The sequence below is a fragment of the Protobothrops mucrosquamatus genome, unplaced genomic scaffold, assembly GCF_001527695.2.
Source record: "Protobothrops mucrosquamatus isolate PMUCROS unplaced genomic scaffold, P.Mucros_1.0 scaffold955, whole genome shotgun sequence".
Classification (NCBI taxonomy): domain Eukaryota; kingdom Metazoa; phylum Chordata; class Lepidosauria; order Squamata; family Viperidae; genus Protobothrops; species Protobothrops mucrosquamatus.
This window is the reverse complement of record NW_015387199.1, coordinates 82,882-105,194: the sequence shown is the minus strand read 5'-3', so window position 1 is coordinate 105,194 and position 22,313 is coordinate 82,882. Positions and strand designations below refer to the sequence as shown.

The following is a 22,313-nucleotide window of genomic DNA, read 5'->3' as shown; positions in this document are numbered from 1 at the left end:
GAGTTCTGAAGAGTTTCTTGAAATTAGATAACTTATATGCCTTATTTAGCACTTTCTAAAGAATGGTTAACAACCAAAGCTAATAAATTATTTTCTGTCTTCTGGAGGTACTCTCCTCTCAAAGCTAAGTTAAAAAAAAACATCAACTTTATCCAGTCATTTTCATTATTGAAAAGGATACTATCTCTTTCCAATCTTTAATGGCTCCCTATAGAGTAGTCATTAGCTGCCCTCTATTCTATTATTCAGACATCTAAATCTAGTTAAGTTGGGTTATTTTTTTTATTTTGGCAAGCAGTCCTTGGCAGAGCAAGAAATTACTTTATGTAATCCTTGGTTGAGAAATACCTTTCTAGATTGCCAATCAAATCAAATCATAATTATTATTTTTATATATTGCAAATCTGTAGAATACAGCCTTTGGTTTGTTCTTAAAACAGAGCACAAAGTTTTGGAAGTACTAGGATTAGAATCTGCATTTGAGACCTGAGTTGAACTCCTGAGGAAAGTGTTTTCACTTGCCATGCCTTTCTATGTTTTCCTATAGATTTCTTTACTTTTTCATATGACTATGCAGAGTCTATTAATCATAACTGTGCAGTGCTTTAGATTTGATACTGAAAAATACTCCAGAGCACATAGGGATGTGAACATGACATATTTCTGCCATATCGTTCCTGCAGCTGTGTTGAACCATGGCTGTTGCACATGTTATTCATGTGTTAGCACTGTGTGCTTGTGTGTTTGCATGCGTGTTTGCATGCATACTTGCATGCATGCAGACAAATGCATCATGCTACTCCCTTTCAAGGTAAGTACTGTTAAGTGAAGTTCAGAAAGAGAATTAAAAATAATAAATCAAAGAAATTAAAGCCATGAGTTAAGAATAAGAAAGTAAATAAATCTGATTTATGTAAACAGTTTTCATAATATCTTTCCATATTTTCCCATCCTGGCAAAATGTCCTGACTTCCACTATGTCCATATTCTGATTCATGTATCGTCTCTTCAAATTTCACATTTTTTAAGGTGTCCTCTAGCTTCATACAGCCACAACTTCCTTTGTCTTCCCTTTTCTCTTAACCATTCACTTTTCCTTCATATACTGTATCTGTTTTGCAAATAGATTGCCATTCACTCTCTTATGTGATCAAACCATCTCAATGTATTTTTTGTTCTTTATTCTCTTTTGTTTTCTGTCTACATTCATTCAACAGCCCTAGATTCTTGACTTCATTTTCAGATCTGTATTCCTTGTTGTTTTATACACTCTAAATTATATTTGCTGCAAATCATTGGGAGTTTCAACCAATGGCATGGCATCACCTGCATACAGAAGTATACATACATTGAAAGGGTCGAAGGGAGGGAGATTTCACATGCGTCCCATCCTCCCTGCAAGCTTCCCATGAGGAAAATCAATGGAGAAGCCAGCAGGAAGTCAGAAGTCATTCCTATTCCCGCTGCTTTTTTGCTCAACCAGATCATTCTGTTTCTCTGTTTAAATAAGGAAATACCTCTGAAAGGATAAACCAGCCAATCATAGGTTGTCTAGTATAAAATAAACTTCAATTTTGTAGGAGAAGGACTGGCAGAGCCAGAGGAAAGGGTTAAAAGATATACATATACATATAAGATATACATATACGTGTGTGTGTGTGTGTGTGCGTGTGTATGTGTGTGTGATTGTTGAAGAGATCTGCAAACTCATTGCCCAGCATATAACCACATTATTCTTTCACAAGTTTGATTTTAGTTTTTGTACTCTTTTGATTAGAAAACTATTAAACCTATCCCCAAATGTCCTTGATACACTAAGCACCCTATAATTTTTTGTATTAAAAGTTAAGATGCGTAAGTTCTTTGTTCCTTTGTTAAGTTAATGGAATTTTCATCTCAATAGCCATAATAGTCTGGAATTGTCTGTTTACATGATAATTGTTCTTAAACAGTATTTGAAAACTTTTTTGTTTTTGTTCTAGGTTCCTATCCCAGGTTGTCCCTAAGTTTTAAACTTAAGAGAAACATTGGCTATTTCATTCTGCAGACTTATATGCCTTCCATTCTGATCACTATTCTGTCTTGGGTATCATTCTGGATTAATTATGATGCATCAGCTGCAAGAGTGGCTTTAGGTAGGTATTTTTTATTTATTCACATTGAATATGTTACCTATACAAACAAATATACTTAGATCGCATGATTGTATGAGTGGAACATTTTCTATTGGCCAGCATTTGTACTTAAGTAATTCATTCCAAGTTATATAAGTAGTTAAGTTAACTGAAATGTGAACTCATCTGGACTATATGAAATATGTTTTGATGTGATGCAGCATTATTACATAGTCTCATTGCCACTCCAGTCTAAGATTCCATGTTTGATTAATTATATTTCAACTGAAAAATTAAACATGTTTAAATAAAATTAAACATTTTGTTCTAATCCTGATCACCAAATACCTTTTACAGTATTGCTTTATGCTACTGATAATGTGAAAAAAATTATTGGATTCCTCGTATGATTTTACCACTTAAATTGCAAAGAAAACTTGCATATTTCAGGGAGGGAAACATCACTTTCAGATAAAAAGGCCTAGATTCAGTACCTGACTAATGCCAATAATAAGGCTGGGAAAGACTCCTATTCAAATTCAACTGCCAGCTATGGCACAAAAGAACAAGAATTATTGTTAGAGAAACCACCAATTGCCAAGCAAAATCATCAGGTTTGAATTGGACATAAGATGCCTCCTTAAAGAATTGGTCTATCTGCCCTTCCTTTCTCTTCCATCCCTCAACCCTTGTGTGTCTTGTCTATTTGCTATATATCTGAAGGCAGCCTCTCCTTACCTTAAAATTGCTGTGAATGGTGTGAGAGTTAAAGATAATTTGAGTTGCAGATATAATAAATATTCCTTCCCACCCACCTAAAACCCTGAAGTGCTGCTGCTCATCAGGATAAATAATACTGAATTAGACCTATATGCTGATTCAATAGAAGGTAGATTCTGATTTAGTAGAAGGCAGTTTCTAGAATTTCTTACACAAGAATATTATAAGATTCAATTGCCCTTCTCTTACTTTAATTATCAGATGAGCATAAAACAATACTCTACCTCAGGAGTCTTCAAACTTGGCCCTTTTATGACTTGTGGACTTCAACTCCTAGAATTCCTCAGCCAGCATGCCTGGCTGAGGAATTCTGGGAGTTGAAGTCGAGAAGTCATAAAAGGGCCAAGTTTGAAGACCCCTGCTCTACCTAGTACAGGGGTGTCAAACGTCCGGCCCATGGGCCGGACGCGTCATGCAGAAGCTGTGCCCACCCATTGCCGGCAATGGCAAAACTCTCCCGATATGTTGTGCGACGTCACGTGACATAGCGAGTTTGACATGTCTGACCTAGTAGGATTAAGTTGTCTTCTGCTAATTTCTGTTTCAAATTCTACAAGTTACAAAATTTGCCAAAAATAATGCTATAAAGAGTAGTTGCCAGGAGTTATACAGTTGTATTATTGTCCTGCTGCTATTTCAGGTTTGTTACCTATGAATAACAACTTGTTACGCAGGCAAGGAATCTCACAGATGCTTCCTGTTATTTTGAAATGGTCAGGACTGAAGGCAACTATATTTAATACAGACTGCAGAATGCATTGGCCACAATATCTGAAACTAATAATTGGGTTGATCTGTAGTAGAGGACCCGAGATTGAGGAAAACACATACCAACCACAGGGATGAGGAGGGAATTTATATCTTATACCAGTAAATAAATAATTGTCTGACCTAGGACTTTTTCCTCTATTCATAGATTTAATGCTCTCTACTATTTTCTAGAGACATAAAAATGTAGCTAGATTATATCTCAGATCAGAATAGACAAAGTTTTGTTTTATAGGGATTTTTTACTTTTTTACTACTTATTTGCCCAGATATTTTAAATCTAATTGTATTTAATGCTATTTGTTTTTTGTTTCACTTGATCTGTATTTCAATTTTAGATTATTTTACTATACTTAATATGTAACCTTGATGGTTCTTTGGGATTAAGGTACCATTTAAAAATTTAAAAATAAAAAAAAATATTTGTTATTTATTGATTCCATTTCTGTTTTCAAGATCGTGAGAGGATGCACACAGTACTCATCCTTCAATTTCAGTTCATAATAATTTAAGAGATCGCAAACTTCCTGAAATCAACACTGTGCTTTGTCCTGAATTGTATTTCCCAGATCCTAATCTAACCATTGCACACAAATCAGACATTAGAGTGAACTCTTTCCAACAAAACTTTTTAAAGAAAGTTCTGATTTCTTACCCAGGATTAATATATGTTGCAGTTTTGTAGTTAGAAAGTACTATATGTAAATTTGTCTGTTTATTTTGTAATGAACCCTTAAATTTTATTAGAATTGGTTTTTGTTATGCGTTTTCCAGTGCATCAAAAGATACAAAGATACAAATCATCAATTGTGTATGTTTAAATAGCTTATAAGAAGAAATATTATTATAATGTAATATGTGTTAAGTGTACTGTTGACTGTTCCCTCAATGCAAGAATCCACGAGCTCCATTTCAAGCACCTGAACTCTAAGCAAGATATTTTTTTCTGACAACCAAACCAAATATTTCAAATCAAAAAACAACACATAAAAACATTTTAACTATAAAGAACATGAAGTAGAAAAACATCAGCTTCCATCCTGCCTATGGTAACATCTCTGTTTAACAAATCATCAGGAGAAGAAAATTTCCTTGCACTTTAACAGAGGTCAATTAAACTCAAATTTGCATCATTTGTGTGCATAATTTATATAAATCCTGTCATTTGCAGTAAAACTTCAATTTAATTGACACACCCTAAGTTTACCAAGCATCAGTCTATTAAATGGCAGTAAATTCATTCACTGTAACTGAACCATTAAACCAAAATTTTTACTGCATTTCCTTGATGTTGGTTTGCATAATTCATAATACTTAAAAATCTTCTCAGCACCCCCAGAACAAAACCAAACAGCAAGGAAAGCAATAATAAAATGTAGGGATGTACTTTCTTTTTACCCCTCTCTCATCTTCTAGATCTACACCGTGTTGCACTCTATACCACAATGACCTTTGCACATTAACAAGAAAAACACACGCATGCATGCATACACACCGAAAAACAGAGAAAACATAAATGCACACTAAATTGGAGTTTTGTGATGTTTTACAGGGATCACAACGGTGCTGACGATGACAACCATTAATACCCATCTACGAGAAACACTACCCAAGATTCCCTACGTGAAAGCCATTGACATGTATCTGATGGGCTGCTTTGTCTTTGTATTCATGGCTCTCCTGGAATATGCCTTGGTGAACTACATCTTTTTTGGCAGGGGACCACAGCGCCAGAAGAAAGCAGCAGAAAAAGCTGCCAGTGCTAACAATGAGAAATTACGAATGGATGTCAATAAGGTAAACTGAAATGGGAAGTTTATAGAGTACCCTCTCCCAGTTGCAGTATTAGATAATTCATTTCTTCCTAACAGGCCTTGCAGAAGCAATAGCCTCTGCCAAACAAGTCACATAGGGATAAGAGAGTAACGTCTTGGCTTTTAAGATAGGGTTTTCCAGATGATCAGAAGCTCCAATGCAATGAAAATGTACCCTTATTTACAGCTGGAGGATTATCCAGTCTAATGAAAATATAAATGAAAACTGATCTACAGCTTTTCATTACATAGAGGTCAAATAAGCCCATTTCAAAGCAATAAAATGAATAAGACATGCTGAAGTTTATTCTTTTTTTTTAAAGCAAGGCAAACATTTAGTTAGAATTGTTTTTTTCCCTTTTTTCACACTTCTGATGTGCTCAACTTTTGCATATGAATATGTATAGATTTAAAATTGTTTACTGTTTTTATGCTATCTAATTACATTGTTCTTTAGGTGGTTTACAAGATAGAGACACAATACAGATAATAACCAATAGCAAAAGTAACATAAAAAACCCATTTGCAGTAGGTAAATAAGATACACACACACACATACACATGTAAGCAATTTATAAGAAGAATAAATTTATTTCTTGGAAGTGCTCCTGATAGTTTTGCTTCTTAATAGAACCATTCAATTCACAAGATTCTAGTTAGTACTCTGAATCAGAAATGGTCAAGAGTTCCATGATGTTAGGCAAAAAAAGTAGTATTGTAAGAAAGTGACTTTATTCTGATGACAAAATAAGTAGTCATCTCAAAAAATCATCTTTTAATGCATTAGGAGCCTACATTGTCATTTTAATGGAACTTTTTTTTCTCAAGGTTGATTTCCAAGATCTATACATTGCACATTCAATTTTTTATCATATTTCAGGGTGATGTTTGAAGACTTTTACAATCCAAAATGATGGCTAAAACTGCTAAAGAGCTGCATGAAATCTTATGAGAAAAACAATGTTTGTGTGTGTGTGTGTGTGTGTGTGTGTTCATTTATTTATTTTACAGGCTAGCATGTTAACAATATATTTTTACAGCAAAGATATCAGTGAAAATCTAGTTCCACTGAAGTACAGAATAAATCCAGATAATATACATTTTTATAAAATTGTATGTATATAAAACTAGAATTTATAAACAATGTTTTAAATCCAAACTGTTTATCAGTATATTTGCATGAAAATTAAGGAAAGGAGATCAGAAATATATTGAATGCCTTCTTTTCCAGCCCCAGTATTATAATAGTAGTGCTATGATCATTTTATTTATAAGTTGCAAGCGGACCAAGGTAATCTGCATAATGGCTGGCTAAATAGCATAGACATCTCTCTTGCTAGCCTTATCTAGCTTCTATAGTTTTATTAAAATAAATTATGCAGTATAGAGAGGCAGGAAGAGAAAGATATGCAGGTATTAACCAATTTTCAGTATAAGTGATATACTGCTTTCATTAGTGGCATTTCACAAGAAAAGAATCTAGAAAACATTGATAAATTACATTAATTAAGATATACTACACAACATAATCATGTTTACTTAAAAAGCTAAGTTTCATAGAGTTTGGAGGGATGATCTATTGATCTGATTTAAGTTGGTACCCTTAAATTGAATTAAACTGAAATTAATAGAACTTTAAATAACTTATGGATAGACTTGTATCTATATCTGTATCTCTTTGGACATCTAGCCCATTTCATGTATTTCAATAACAATACTGAACCTATTGAAAAATATTTTCCACAGTTTTCGGCATATGCTACAAATACTAACTCTGAGGAAAATTCTATTTCCTCCAGTGAGTCAGACTCCCCAAAATACACATAAAAATTAAAATCCTAATGACAATTTACATCTACCTTTTTATTACTATGGATATTCAAAATGTCAGTGAGTTCAAAGCGCCATATGTTCTCGCAAATGAGTTTGAGTTGTAGTTGGTTGGGGTTTTTTTTATCTAGTGTTTTACAGCAAGGGGGGGCAAGTGCTGGAGAGACAATAGTCTTCTGCCCTAATTAACATTCTAAAATTGTGGCTGGCTTGGTCATTATTTTTCTCAGTGGAAGTTGGAAAAGAGGAGTTATGCAGAGGCAAAAAATAGTATTCTACAATATGCAAGCCACTAAGTTGAGAAATTACCCAGAGATGCCTTCTATGCAACATTCTTACAAAACAATATAATGTGAGGGTCTCAGGGTGGAAAAAAAGTATGTAAATTCTGAAATAAAACAATGGAAGAAGGAAGTATAAAAAGAATGGAATGAAAACTGCCTAACTTTAAAAGAATAACAGTAGCTATTTGGGAACTTGGCTCCTTTACAAACTTAAAAATGAATGCATCTTTTAAAAAATAATTGCAGTGTTCTGTTTACATCAGATCTTATTTCTATTAGATTGATGCTTGGGATTTTATGGAATACAGTCAGTCCTCGACTTACAATCATAACTGACACCAAAATTTCAGCCATAAGTTGTTCATCAATAACTCATGTGATTAGACCTGATTTTTCAACCATTTTCATGGCAGTCGTTATGCAAATCACATGGCATTAAACAGATCATGTGGATTTAAGCCTGAATCCATTCTCTCCCCCAAATATCGCAAATCACAGTCATGCAACTGTAGGATGCTGCAACTGGTCATAAATGCAAGCCAACTGTCAAACACCTGAAATGTAGTCACATGACTACAGAGGGGCAATGTGACATTTACAGCAGTGCTTTAAAAGTGCTTTAAAGTCCCTAAAGCATCCTTTCTGAGGCCATTGTAACTATGTTTGATCATAAGTTGAGGACTACTTGTAGAACATTTTATAAATTGTTTAAAATATGATTTTAACTTTGTTTAACAATGATACAGCATATAGAGGTCTATAAATGTAGATAGATATTCATTTCCTTGTTTTAAAAAATATATAAGCAGTAGTCTGTGCTTATTTTATTATTATTATTATTTAGTTTTCTTATAATATTTTTATTTTACTTAAAACAAAGATATATTTTTTAGAAAAATGATTTATGAATAAAAAGATAATTACTGAGGTTGTACAATTATTATTCAATATCACAATTAGTAATACCTCTATTAAAAGAAGTATCAAAAGAAAGTATATATCTGAGGGACCGCCTCTCCCCACTCTTATCAGTTCATTCCCATTAGATCTAGTGGAGAGGGCATATTGTGGGTCCCATCAACTTGGAACCTACGTTTGGTGGTTCCTAGAACACGTGCTTTCTCTAAATGGCACCTGCCTTAAGAAATATCTATCGTCTCAATATTAGATTATGTTCATTTATTTTGACAGTCCAAAAGGCCCTCAAGACAGGTTATGTTATCAGGCCTGGGACTCCCACGGCATTAGAGACTGAGATGCCTCTGTTGTTGAGGTGGCCATTGTTATCCTTCACATCACCTAGAATTTGTATATTTGATTTTTATAATTTTTATATATGATTTATTTGATATATTTTTATAAATATATGAAAATATGGATTTTTACATATCTAATTTTTACATTGTTGTTTTATCTCATTGTTATGTGTTACACAGAATTGCTTTTGTAAGATGGGAGACTATATAAATTGAAGGGAGGGAGGGAGGGAGGGAGGGAAGGAAGGAAGGAAGGAAGGAAGGAAGGAAGGAAGAAAGAAAGAAAGAAAGAAAGAAAGAAAGAAAGAAAGAAAGAAAGAAAGAAAGAAAGCTCGAGTTTAATTCTAAAATCTCCACTATATTATTATTTATAAATGTTTAGAAAAAGAAAAAGAAAAAAACTAAAAATAATACAGATTAATATTTAATTTCTGACTTCCTCCTTTGTAATCCAAAGTACAAAATGCCTGTTGATGTAAGCTTTACATCTCTAAACTAAATTCTATTTTTTTTGTAGAATATGTTAATTACTGTTCTCTCTTGATGGGCAATGTCTATAAAAATAATGTTATATATTTGTTCTATGGGAAGAAATCATGTCAAATTTCACAAAGGTAGATCCAGAAGTTTTGCTTGATAAGTAAATATGTGTTCTAAAATATGTTTAACAGATAGCGATCTATGGTAAATATTTTGATTTGCAAATATCTTCAAAAATCTTCCTCTGTAGAGATTAATGAAACTCTTAAAAAGCAGCATTTTGGGGAATTTAGTATCACACAGACCAGAAGAACAGTTCTGGTCTCACATGAGATCTGATGCATTTCCCGATCATGCACAGCCCTAAATTTTAGTCATTCCATTACTGCCCCCAATCTCATCATCCCATCCAGGTATGCAGTGGTGAAACAAAACCTCAACAAAGGAAAAGCATTCAGAAGGTCTATGCCTTTCCGAACTGCTCAGTAGTTCTGAAATTCTCAGTCTTACAATAATTTAAATTTCTTTCAAATTACTTTGGAGGAATATCTCATCTCAGCGAGCCACAAAAGTGTTCTAAAGCAACCTAATTGACTTGGTATTCATACATTGGCCAAATCTGGTATCTACAATACCCCAAGTTTAAACAGCCAAACCAGAATTTTCAGCTGAATGTGCAAACACTGAGAATATCAGCACTATATGATGATTGCAGCAGACTTTTATCAAAGGAAAGTTATTTTCAAACTTAATCTCGAGAGCTGGTCTCCATTCCATCAAAATGGTGGTGCTCTGTATAGAATACAGTTTCCTTTGTTTTATTTTCTTTCGATTGGACAGTTGGGCGAATGCTACCATTTGAATGAAAGGAAAACCATTAAAAATGGCATATGTGTTACTGAAGTGTCTGCTAAGATGTATGAGATAAGCAAAGATCTAATAAACTGAAGTAGCCTAGTGGTTGAAGATTAGTACAAGGGCTATGTAGTACTTCAGTTTTACAGGGGGGAAGTGCTTTGCAGTGTGCATGGGCATACATCTAACACCTATCAGGAACTCCTAAAACTAGCAGGTCTTTCAATAGAAGGCAATATCTGTAGCTCAGGGTTGAATTGTGAAATTCTTGGTGGTCTTTAAGCTTGGTTGTTTGCTTGGGGACATTTCATTACCCAACTAGATAGAATCATCATTGCAAGTGATTGTGAAGTTTGCTGCCTATTTTTATGGAGGGGTGTAATTTTCTCCTTGACAGTTCCTTAATTACAGTACTGTTTTCTGCCTCCACCAACCCCCCCCCCAGTCAAAGTACTATTACCTAGCTGGGTAATGAGATGTCCACTAACAAACAACGAAGCTCAGAGAGCACCAAGAACACCAAAATCAGCTTATTTCCCGGGGAAAGATATAACTGCTTTGAGTGTTCCCAACAGATATTATACAGTATGAGTACTCCTACACTCTCTTAAAATCCAAAGTTTTGCATAGTTATAATAGGGGTTTATTTTAGTATATAGCACAATGAGGCAGCATTAAGAACATCATATTAAGCATTGCCTTGCACAAAGGGAACATTTGTTAATTCATGACATTTAAGGAGCAGAATCACACAATTTAACAAACTTTATTTTCAATCCTAAAATGTAAGAATAGCAAAGTAATCTTGGAGTCTTGCACACATGATGGATTTCTAACAAGAAATTCTCTTTTAAAATTAGTGATATCAAATCTGTTGATATTAAAAGAACTATATCGAGAAAAGGGAAATACTGGAAAACAGTCCAAGAATACCAAATAAAGTTAAAATAATTCTGGATGTCTCACAATAATCAAACAAATTACTATAAAATCAATAATATAACATAGTAAAAGATGGCAAGTAGAGCAGAGTTTATTTTACCTCACATTCTGCTCTTATATGTTGTACAATTTCAGTGTAATAATATGCAGTTTTTGTGTTTGTTTCCATTAAAACTCTCCTCTTAATTCAGTTCTGAAAACAAAATAAATTTATCAAAAAATGCATGCATTGATCTGCTTAATTAAATTATAATTTATACTTTGAATGTTCAGTGTGTTCATGTGGAAAATCTCCTTCCATGTTTTTTTTATGAATTTCCATTTTGTTTTGTTCTAAGTGTGCCATTTTTCTTCGCTAACCCTGCACGGAAATAACTTGGAAATATAGTCTGAAGACTATTATATTGAGTATTTGCCAGAGGGTTTTTTTTATGTTAAGAATTGCCACTTCAATATTTCAGCATGTTTTACCATTGGCTTTAATGGAACTTATTCCTCCACATTTGGCTTTGAATCTCCTGTACTTGACTCTCCTGTTCTTTGTTTTCATTTTTCCCAAGTTCTTTATATATTTAGTACCTTTAATCAGGCTTCATGTGAGATTGTGTAGCCTCTTCTATTTTGTCATGTGATCTGTACTATTAGTATAAAGATAATTGATGGAGGATACAGATCTATGTAGCAAAGTTGCCTTCTTTTTCCTTCTGTTGAGCTTCTTATGTTCTGTTACCTTCTTCTGTCTCTATGTTTAGAAATAATGGAATGTAAAATCTATCATCCAGTTTCAGAGACATTTAGAGTTAAATGATTTACACTACTATGTTAGTTCTAGTTTTGCTCACCATTCCCTAAGTAGTCAAATCTAAAAATTTTATTTAGCGTATTCTCTACTTTGTCTTCCAGATCTTTTATAAAGATATAAAACAAAATGGGACCGAATTGCGATCCCTGGATCCCACTGGAAATCTCTCCCAAACTAGATGGACTGCCACTTACGATTACCCTCTTAAAACGGTTAGATAGCCAGTTTTTGATCCATTTGATTGTATTAACTGTCCAAGACATCTTATGTTGGCCTTCTAACCATAAGATATTGTATAGTACTGTATGGCATGCTTTATTAAAACCCAGATAAAGTATCCATTACATTCTCATTATGTATTATATTGTAACTTTTACAGCCAAAGAACAATTAACAAATTATATATTGCTATGCCAAAGTTTATTAACTGATTCAGCTGACTTCATTTTAAAGCCATGTTGATTTAGCCTTTTGTGCTATTTTTCTGTTCAACTATATCCTTCTTTTGTTTAATAATTACAGAAGAGTTAACTAAGGTTGTAGAATAGAGTCAGAATGATCTTATTTCAATCTTTCAGGAAAAATGTCTTCATTTAAACTCTTTTTTTGTCATCAAGTATAGATGATTGAAAAGTCCCTTTTAGAGGTGTATTTATGTTTGTCTTAAATTTAAGTCATATTGTTTGTGTGTGTTAATGTATGTGTGTTTTTAAAGTAATTGTTTAGTATAACCTATTTCCCACCATACTGAGTTTTAGCTTTGTTCACCCATTCCTATTGTTGTTGTGGTTTTTTTTTACACTTTTAATGTATTTATACTTAAAATGTTCATGGAATCTTAATTCATATTCTTATACCTCCCATCTTAGATTTGCTTTGCTTCAGATTACATTTAACTCTGTTTTCTTTAGTGAACTTTTTTTCTCTTCATTCTCCATATAGGGTGAATAATTCTATAACAATAATGTCTTAGCTTTACTTTTTTCATGGATAGTTTCTTTGGGGCCTCTGAGACATGCACGAATTCACCTCATTTTCTGTTTTGGGAGCACCAACAATTTTTTCCTTAATATTGCTCTAAATAATTTAGTAAATCTGCCATAATCTTGCTACTAGCATATTTACAATCATAATGATCAAATATGTAATAGACTAGGGAAAAAAACAATACACATATGCTAATGAAAGAATTTATTAAGCAATAATAGATGAAAACACTATAGAAATCTGTGGCAGATAGTGTCCATTTCTTCTACTAGATTTGATTATCAGATATACATAGAACTTGCAAAATTTCATCATACGAAAGCAAACATTGTTTAATTTGTTACCTGAAACAGTTTTAAATCTGCTCACTTGTGAGCCAGACTCATTTATAACTCCCATCTCTTTTATCTATGACCTGCTATATAGTTTAGAGATAAAGGCATTTTATCTAAATCATTTTACAATTATTTTAGATATAATACATAACTGCCCATTTTGATTTTGTGAATGCACTGGGAAACAAATAGATTCACCAAAAGATTTAGAGAAAGTAGAGTAAGAAGACATGATTTTGGGTAACTATCAAGAAATAGAAAGAAAAGGCAGGATGCAAAGATTCCCATAACATTTGTGCTGACGTAGAAACAAACAATCTCTGAGTGAAATAAGTATGCAGTGTAACTCATTATACAGCAGGGGTGTCAAACTGGCGGCCTGTGGGCCGGATGCATCACGCACAGGCCATGCCCACCCCAGCTCCTTAAAGGCAAAAAACATCATGATAAATCATGATACTTCACGTGACACGATTGAGTTTGACACCCGTGTTATAGAGAGTATGACCACAGACTATTGTTCTGCTGAGTGTGTTGTTTAGGTATTATATTGATGGGCAAATTCAAGTATTTTGTTCTTTCCTTATTTTCTCATGAGCTTAAATATTACATTTAATTGGAATTCAAATTAGGGGACTCCTCTTTATAAAAGAAGTCAAATGGCCACTCAGAATAGAGGTATGGATGAAAATTACTTGGAATAGCCTGCTCTCTCAACTAACATTAGGACAGCCATGTTCCTGTAATCATTTTAGAAAGCAGTAAGACTGACTTTCCCAAACCTTTGGAACAAGGGGTGCAACATAATTAAAAACCATACTACCTGGGAAGGATTACTTTTAGATAGGAAGCCAAATAATATGTGTAATCTTGATTTACTATGTATGTTTAGAACATAAAGATGTGTATAAATAAATAAAATAAGGAAAGCATGCTGAACATCTTTCATAAAAAGAATCATGGAATTCTTTCCCACTTCTTAAGAACAGGCCAGGATTATGTGACCAGCAAGAAAGAAGGCATGGGATTTCAAATGGAGAAATCTGCAATATTCTGAGTCACTGCCCAACAGCCTCTATCTTAGGGATGCAGTGGGGAATATATTTATTTTTTAAAAAAATTCCACACCCAATGTAACAGTTTGTGGAAATGACCTTGGAAGACAAAGGGAAGATCCCCATCAGGGTCATGGTCAGATAAACAACAGCTTAGCCCACAACAGGAATGTAGACATGGCAAACATCACAGAAGGGACTTTCCTTTCTCCCTCGGCTATAAAGGCAACGAGGGAGAAGTGTACTTGCAAAATTATTTTAATGTAACCTTACATTAAAAGTAGAGCTAATTCTTCTGGGCATGTTTATTGTTTGGACTACTTCACAAGGCTGATAGTCCTCAACCAGAGTAGGACCATTTTAAAGCTTGATCTTGTTTTTCCTATATGCCAAATTTGGTCAAGTTCTCTTCATTTTTAGAGGATTATTATGCTGGTGGACATACCAACAGATAGTATCTTAGGTGCCTATACATAATTTCTTTTCAGTATTTCATCAATTCGGAAATGATAATAAGGAAGGAAAAGCCTTAATAGAAGTTAATACTTCTAGGAAGGGAGGGCAGAGTGGTTAAGAATGGAATGTCTGTGGAGACTCACAGTCATCCAGGTCATGGTTGTCCCAAAGTGCTTTTTTAGGAGGCAACTGGACTTTCTTGTTTTTCTTTGAAGGCATTTCGCTTCTTATCCAAGAAGCTTCTTCAACTCTGACCAGATGGTGGGGAATAGAAGGATTTATATTCCTTGCAGACAGTAAGAGAGTTGTTGGGGCCATTCGGAGGTTTCTTCTGTATCCTCAGGGTCCCCTGAGTAGTGCAAATGTATGTGGAGCCTTCTGGCTGCAGGATGTTTTCTGCCCTGTTCCTGTAGTCTGTAATGTTGTCTGGAAGTCCATTCATACTCCCACACCATTCGAAGGGTGTACATCCCAAAGTGCATAGCTAAATGTCGATGGAGATTCTCAGTCATCCAGGTCATGGTTGTCCCAAAGGTGCTTTTTCAGCAGGCAACTGGATTTAAGAATGGAATAGTCAGCTGAATTCTGAGCTGCTGTGAAATTGTCTTTCCAATAATGTTATACTGTATTATGAAAAATGTGGATTTTTTTTTTCCCTCTGCAGCTGAATTCAGCCCACTTTCCAATTCAAGTTTTTCTTTTGTTTGCTTCCGCTACACCAAATTTAGCCTCATCTTATTCTGGTTTTGAAGACAAATTGACAGAGTCTGAAAACTATTTTTCTTCTTCTTTTTTGTCCAAAATTCCTTTGGATTAGGAAATGTAGAAAGGGGAAAACCCATTAAGGAAATGCTTTTTCCTCCTGAGATTTCAATGGCAACTGCTTGTTCTGAGCATTTTAAAGAAGAGAAACTTCTCAACAATTGAGAATTTTAATGCATGCTGACTGAGGAATTCTGGGAGCTGAAGTCCACAAGTCATAAAAGGGCCAAGTTTGAAGAGCCCTGATCTACATGGTTCAAAAAAATAACATAGAAGTTAAGATTGGTTGTAGAAGTAAAAATATTATTCAATAAGTGAATTTTATTTATTCCATGCTACTCACACTGAATTTGCAGTCTTAATAATGCAAAAAAACCAACCTAAAATATTATTGATCATTATATATCACTGTTATATAAGAATTTGCTCTGAACCATCAGTTTCCTGAATAGCATTGTTTGCTTTTTTCCCTTAGCTTTATGTAAGAATGTGGTAAAACTATAATATAAAGTGATGGATACAGTAGAAACCTGTAGACTGTTCCAGAAAATGTAGATGGTAACTTCACTGTATTTCTGCAACAGCAAACCTGGTGACATCACCAAAGAAATCAAATCAGCTGTGCAAGACTCTTTATGTATCAGAATGATCCCAGAATTCCATTTTTACTTCATTCTAAGACATTGTTTCTCAACCTCAGCAACTTTTAAGAGGGGTGGACTTCAACTCACAGAATTCCTCAGCCTCAGTTGAGAAACACTGTCCTAGGATATTCACATACAGTGTCTAAGGTATAACAGTCCTTTTACATAATCAAAAAGTTTATCTTCCAGTACATTTGGAAAATAAAATACTTCTTGCCATGGCAGCACTCTTCTCAGGCAACATATTTTATCTCTGAGGATATTTTTTTTTTTAGCCTACATTTACATACAAAATACAAATGTTTTGGATCAAAATGTTGAGTTTAAAACAGTCTGTTTTTGAGTGGGAAACATCTGCTTCAGATGTAAAATGTTGCTATTCTGAGAATTTTACACTCTCCAAATACTTAAAATAAGAATGGGGTACATGCTGAAAACATGTTTCAAATTCAAAATAATTTGATTTTAAAACTATTCCTAATTCAGAAGTTCAGGAAACATGGCAAAGTTCTATTTAGAGCTTCAGGCTCTTTGGAAGTAAGGTCAATAATGTCTTCTATCTCTTGGCTAAGGTCAAATTTCAGGACCCATATCTAAGTACCTGTTTAACTCCTTCTGCACTTGATCAACTTGTTTTTAAGCAACCAGTCTAGCATTTGTTCTAGTAGAATTGTGGCATAGTGATCTACAGAAGGATCTTTGAAATGAATCATGATACAATTGCCTTTCTGAAAGAGCCTACCGGACCCAATTTATCCAGTATCTTCAAGAATGTTTTTTGCACAAACCTTTCAGTGTCTGTATGTTCATGCATGCGTGCGTGCGTGCGTGCGTGTGTGTGTGTGTGTGTGTAGCTCCTTCTCTTATGGAACTGTAGTCAATTTAGTTGTTATGGCAAAGCCAAGTCATATACAATTAAACAGGAACAGAAATTCAAATGTTAGGAGAATAGAACAGTCATTGGGTTTGCTTGGCTGCACTCCAAGCTGTTTTGATTATGCCTATTAGAAAGAACATAAATATATTTCCAATGGGAATGATTCTAAAAATTGTCCTACCCTCTGGAATAGCATCTGTCTTGAGATATACACAGATCCCACTCTCCGCAGGTCTCTTGAGACTTGATTCAGTTCCCAGACCTAGGTTTAGGATCTCTGTGGAATCCCTGTCAAGTCCTTTTTTACATGTTGAGGAGGGCTGTTTTAGTTTCAACAGTCATGTGTTTTTAATAGAGCTTTAGCATACATATTGGACATATTGTAAGCTGCCCAAATTGTTTTTGAGTTGAGCAGTTTTAATAAATCAAATAAAGAAATAGTTACCCTAATAGAGTATTGTATAAGTAGAAAGAATACTATGAAAGAGGCATTGTTATGTATGATGTTAATAAGTAATGCACAAGACATGGGGGAAAGAGGTGGCAATACATTTCAACACACGCCCTGTGACTTTTATACTTGTTTCTGAAGTGAGGACACAAGTACAAACAGCCAGGGCTTGCATTATGACGATGGGATACATTTTGTTTCATTATTTTGGTTTAAAGTAGATGCCTATTATGGTGTTTATCACAATCATTCTATCTCCTCTGTTAAATAGATTGCTACATTATTGATAATAAGGAAAGGAAGGTAAGGAAAGGGGAGAGGAAGAGAAAAGGAAAGGGAAGATTTTGTAAAATAGTTCTGAAATCCAACAAAATAGAAGTTTTGACATAATTCATTATATCTGCATCTGCTCTGCAATCAAAAGGAAAAGGTAGACATTCAGACAGGGCTAATTCACTCTGCTTTACTTATCAAAACTAGATTTATTTTTCAGCTATCTTTTTACAAATAATAAAGGGTAATTAGATAATACATCTATGAATGCAAATTTGGGGATACAATTGGACTTTAAATATTTAAGCTTTATTTCAAAATGTATTTAAATTATGTAAAAGATAGGGCAAAATCTGTAAAGTAATGCATAAAAGGACATTGCAATAAATTATCTGACAATAATGGCTGAGCTGATATAAAGAAAAAAGGAATAAAAAAATTGTTTTGATTCTAATGGTCTCTAGCTGCCAGTTCTAGAATTGTTCAGAAAGCCAGGGCAAACAAAGTAGTATTTAGTAAATGAGTTTAGGATCTTTAAAAAAAAGAAAAGAAAAGAAAGCATGTAGGAAGATTTTTTTTTTAAGGTAGGAAGGCAACAGCAAGAAATAATTCAAATGATCGAATACATATAATTAAAATTTCTGTATTATATAACATTATGCTAAAACTTATTACCACGTTTAGTGATAATAAATCAGATCCCAAACCTTCTAGAGCAGACAAATCTTTGCCAGCTTCTGCAAGGCTAGAAGGTCTCAGTGGACAAGATATTACATAGTTATCTATTCCCTGTAATAGATAACATTATAGATACCCACATCTTGAGCTACATAGTACTTTACAACTAACTAGCACCTTCAGTTATACTCTATAACAGGGGTGTCAAACTGCCGGCCCGCGGGCCAGATGCATCATGCCGAAACCGTGCCCACCCCATTGCCAGCAATGGAAAAAAAGTTGTGATACGTTGCGACATGTCACGTGACGTTGCGAGTTTGACACCCCTGCTTTATAACAACCTGGGAGTTAAGGCTTCTATTACTTTGAATTAGAGCAGAGGTCTCCAATGCCCGGTCCGTGGCCTGGTACCAGGCCGCGACATGCCAGCAACCGGCCGCACAAACAAGCAAAGCCCCATCTGTGGGATGAAGGGAGCATACAAAACCATGCCCCCTCCAGTTTGCGGAAAAAAGTCTCTCCACGTAACCAGTGCCCAAAAGGTTGGGGACCTCAGAATTAGATTATAGATAATTTAAATATTACATCCATCTCCCACACAATGTTTTATTGTTCCGTTTAATATAAAAATCAGGATGAACTTTGTGAATGGTTTGACTTTTCAGCCTATGCTTTGCAAGCAACAAAACTGTACAACTCACATATCTTAGCATGCTAGTTATGTAGTGCATATTTGATATTAAAGAAGAAAGTGAACAGTACAGAAATTTCAGCCAGGCAGGAAATAATAGCCTATGTAAAATTACTCCCAGAGAAAAATAATTACTTCCCTTTGTTATCAATGAACATAGTTTCAGATATTAGATCTCATCTCATTGATATATTAAAATGTTACATGCAACTCCTTTAGATAGCCATCATTTTGGAGTTTCTAGGAACTCATTGGAATTGCCTTTCCAAGTAAGTATATAAAGAAAAATATCAGCAGTATCTCAGGGTACTGTACAATTTTACAAGTTGATTTTTGGTCTGTCTGTAAATTCCATTGTGCTATTTGCCATATAATGATTTAAGGTAATTATAAGGTGCTTCCATGATTACTAATTTGAGTATTAATACAGTATTCATTTTATATTTTGTTTTTCCCATTCCTCCATGTTTCTCTTTTCAGCTTTCTTCCTATGGAATTATCCTATGCTACATCTAAAGTCTGTGTCTTATTGCTGTATAATCCTTAAGCCCCTTCTTAATGTTATTTTCACATCATTTCAATTCATATGTTGAGGGGAGAGGGTTGGGGTAGTTTCAACACCTACCAGTTTGGATATATATGTGTGCATGTGTATACATGCATATATACGCTCACTTATATTTACTTCCATTACAAATACATGTTGTCCACAGTGTCAGGGCTAAGACAACAACAGCATTTCTAAAATAAGGACCTACAGTACTTCTGCTGCTTGTTGGCTCACACTGCCCTGTGCTTTTAATTAGTGTGCATAGTTTACAATGATAGCCTAAAGTGCATTAATTTTTAATGAAAACTAACAGCTGATTTTTTTCTAAGGAAACTGGTTTTGATTTTATTAACTTACAGGACAGAAGAATAATTGGCACATATCATTGTCCAGAAATGTATTCAACAAAGGTATATTTTATTGCTTTCTTAATGGTTTTATCCTTAGGGATGTAAAACTGAGGGCTTGAACTCATTGCAGACCAATGGCACATTGTTTGTGACCTGGCATCTTCATGCCAAAATCTTGTCCAACTTTGGTTGAATTGCAAAGGAGTTCATTCTTTTGAATCATCTCCACATCATTTACCCAATCACTACCTAGTTCTAACTGACAATGCATTCTTCATTTCCTATATTGAACTACACTGTATTGTTTGGCAATGTTATATAGCTCCCACATTTTTGCCTCAGATGACTGCACTTGGTGAAGTGATGTTGCTTTCTAAAGTCTGTAAAACGCTTTGGGATCCTTCTGGATGAAAAGCGCCTGCAGAATAAATGTGTTTCACTGTTGTATTGTAAGCTTTTCTTTTGTTACAAGCATACATTTTCATTAGAAATGGGTGAGCCTATTCTGTTGTTCTGAAACTCAGCATTGCTTTCCTAATCAAAAACACAGATCAACTTCAACAAATAATTCAATTTGCTTTTCATCAATTAAATTTACTTCTTATTTTAGAAAACCGATATCTGTTTAATGTTTATAAAGAGAAATACAAAATCTCTATCTCCCTGTGGAGGCTCATCCATTACTAATTTTCTGCTAGTAAATGATTTCCAGTGTGTTTTTAGAAAAGAAGTAGATACCTCCAGCCTTCTCAAATAATAGTGTCTTCTGACAAATGCCTGATTACCAAAAAAATGATTATAAGAATAAAATATGAATCATACAAAATGACATATTCTGAAAACAATTTTCTTTTTCTTCTAAATTATGTCAGCTTATTATTCATACTGTATTAACTATGAGATCTAAAGAAGGCTGAAGATTGGTTAAAGGGTTTGGATGCTGACTGGAAATTAAAAAATAAAAAATAAACTTTTAGAAAGCTTGCCCACCCTGCTTGTATGATTCACTCCATACAACCTAACCACTCTTCCCCGAATTAACCAATGCTCCTCTTTTATGATTTCTGATATCAATGAATATGTTATTTGTTTCACAACTGTATCCCAGAGTTAATTTTCTTCCTTTTAAACTGTTTCAATATAATGACTTAAACCGTAAATAATTTACCATTTGGCAAATGGTGAATTCTTCAGTGTTTAGTTCCATGAAATGCACATGGAAATACTGTGCACATTTGTCTGTACTGTGAAAATATTATCATCCCTACCCATTTACCTCTTTTGGGGAGTGGCTAGCTGACTTTTGGTTTCAAGGATGAAGTGGTAATGTCTTGAAAAATGACTTGGCTATGCTTATGCATATACATTTCTTAAGGGAATGCAGACATGATATGCTTGGTTATCAATATGTTTGTTTCATAGGAAATGATAAAGGAACAGCCCCAGACATTCTGACCAGAATGATCAAATTCAATTTAATAATTGACAACGTCATATTTAACGCAATAATAATAATAATAATGTACACATTCTCTGCAAATGCATGAAACAATGTCTGTAAAATTCACAATACATAGTACTGTTTGTTTGAATATTTCTGAGAGACTGATGCAATGTTTATGTGTTTTGTGGACCCTGATATAAAGCAATTATGCCACTGTCTCCTATGGCAGTAGGCAGGTTGACACACTCATCTATTACCAAACCGATTGCAGATCTCAAGTTTTCAGGTTGCACTCTGAAAAATGGTTTACAAATTTGCCAGGAACATGGATCAGAATATTTTTTTTTCAAGCATACGTCCCTTCATCCATGTGTCTTCCCAATGTACTACTTCCTTTTAAAAACAAAGCACTGGTGATGCACAGCATTGTCATTGTGATGCATAAATGATTGAGATGTGTGTGACTGTTTAGATATGTGGATCCACTCAGCACAGTTGGATCACCAGAGCTGCTTGAGCCAATTACTAGAGTAGCAGTGTTTTGTCTACATTTATGTGATGATTTATTTTAATTGATTTATATAACTGCCCATCTCACAAATATAACTCTGGGCCTGTTTTGTTTTGTTTTTAATTGAAAATTTTTAGAATTTTTACAATATAACTCCCCACCTCCCTCATACCCCACCCTTCCCCACCCCCCTCCCTTCCCCCCGACTTCCCAGAGCTACACACAGGGTTTACAATACAATAATTATATTCTGTCTTAAATTATATTACCCTTAAGTTAACAATTCTATGACATCCTTTAGCTCTCTCCTAAACTAACATTATT

The 22,313-nt window shown here is 34.3% G+C and overlaps 1 protein-coding gene across 2 annotated transcripts in view; it reads left to right on the top strand.

Annotated features, from left to right (window-relative positions):
- Nucleotides 1–22,313, top strand: part of GABRB2 (gamma-aminobutyric acid type A receptor beta2 subunit) — a 110,149-nt gene that overhangs the window by 85,046 nt on the left and 2,790 nt on the right. The window contains exons 7-9 of one of the 2 annotated variants that reach the window (XM_015819573.1): nt 1,983–2,135; nt 5,215–5,459; nt 12,027–12,137. In XM_015819573.1, coding sequence (XP_015675059.1) covers nt 1,983–2,135; nt 5,215–5,459; nt 12,027–12,137 — 509 coding nt within the window. The remainder of the gene's footprint in view (nt 1–1,982; nt 2,136–5,214; nt 5,460–12,026; nt 12,138–22,313) is intronic. The other variant, XM_015819574.1, reaches the window with a different exon arrangement.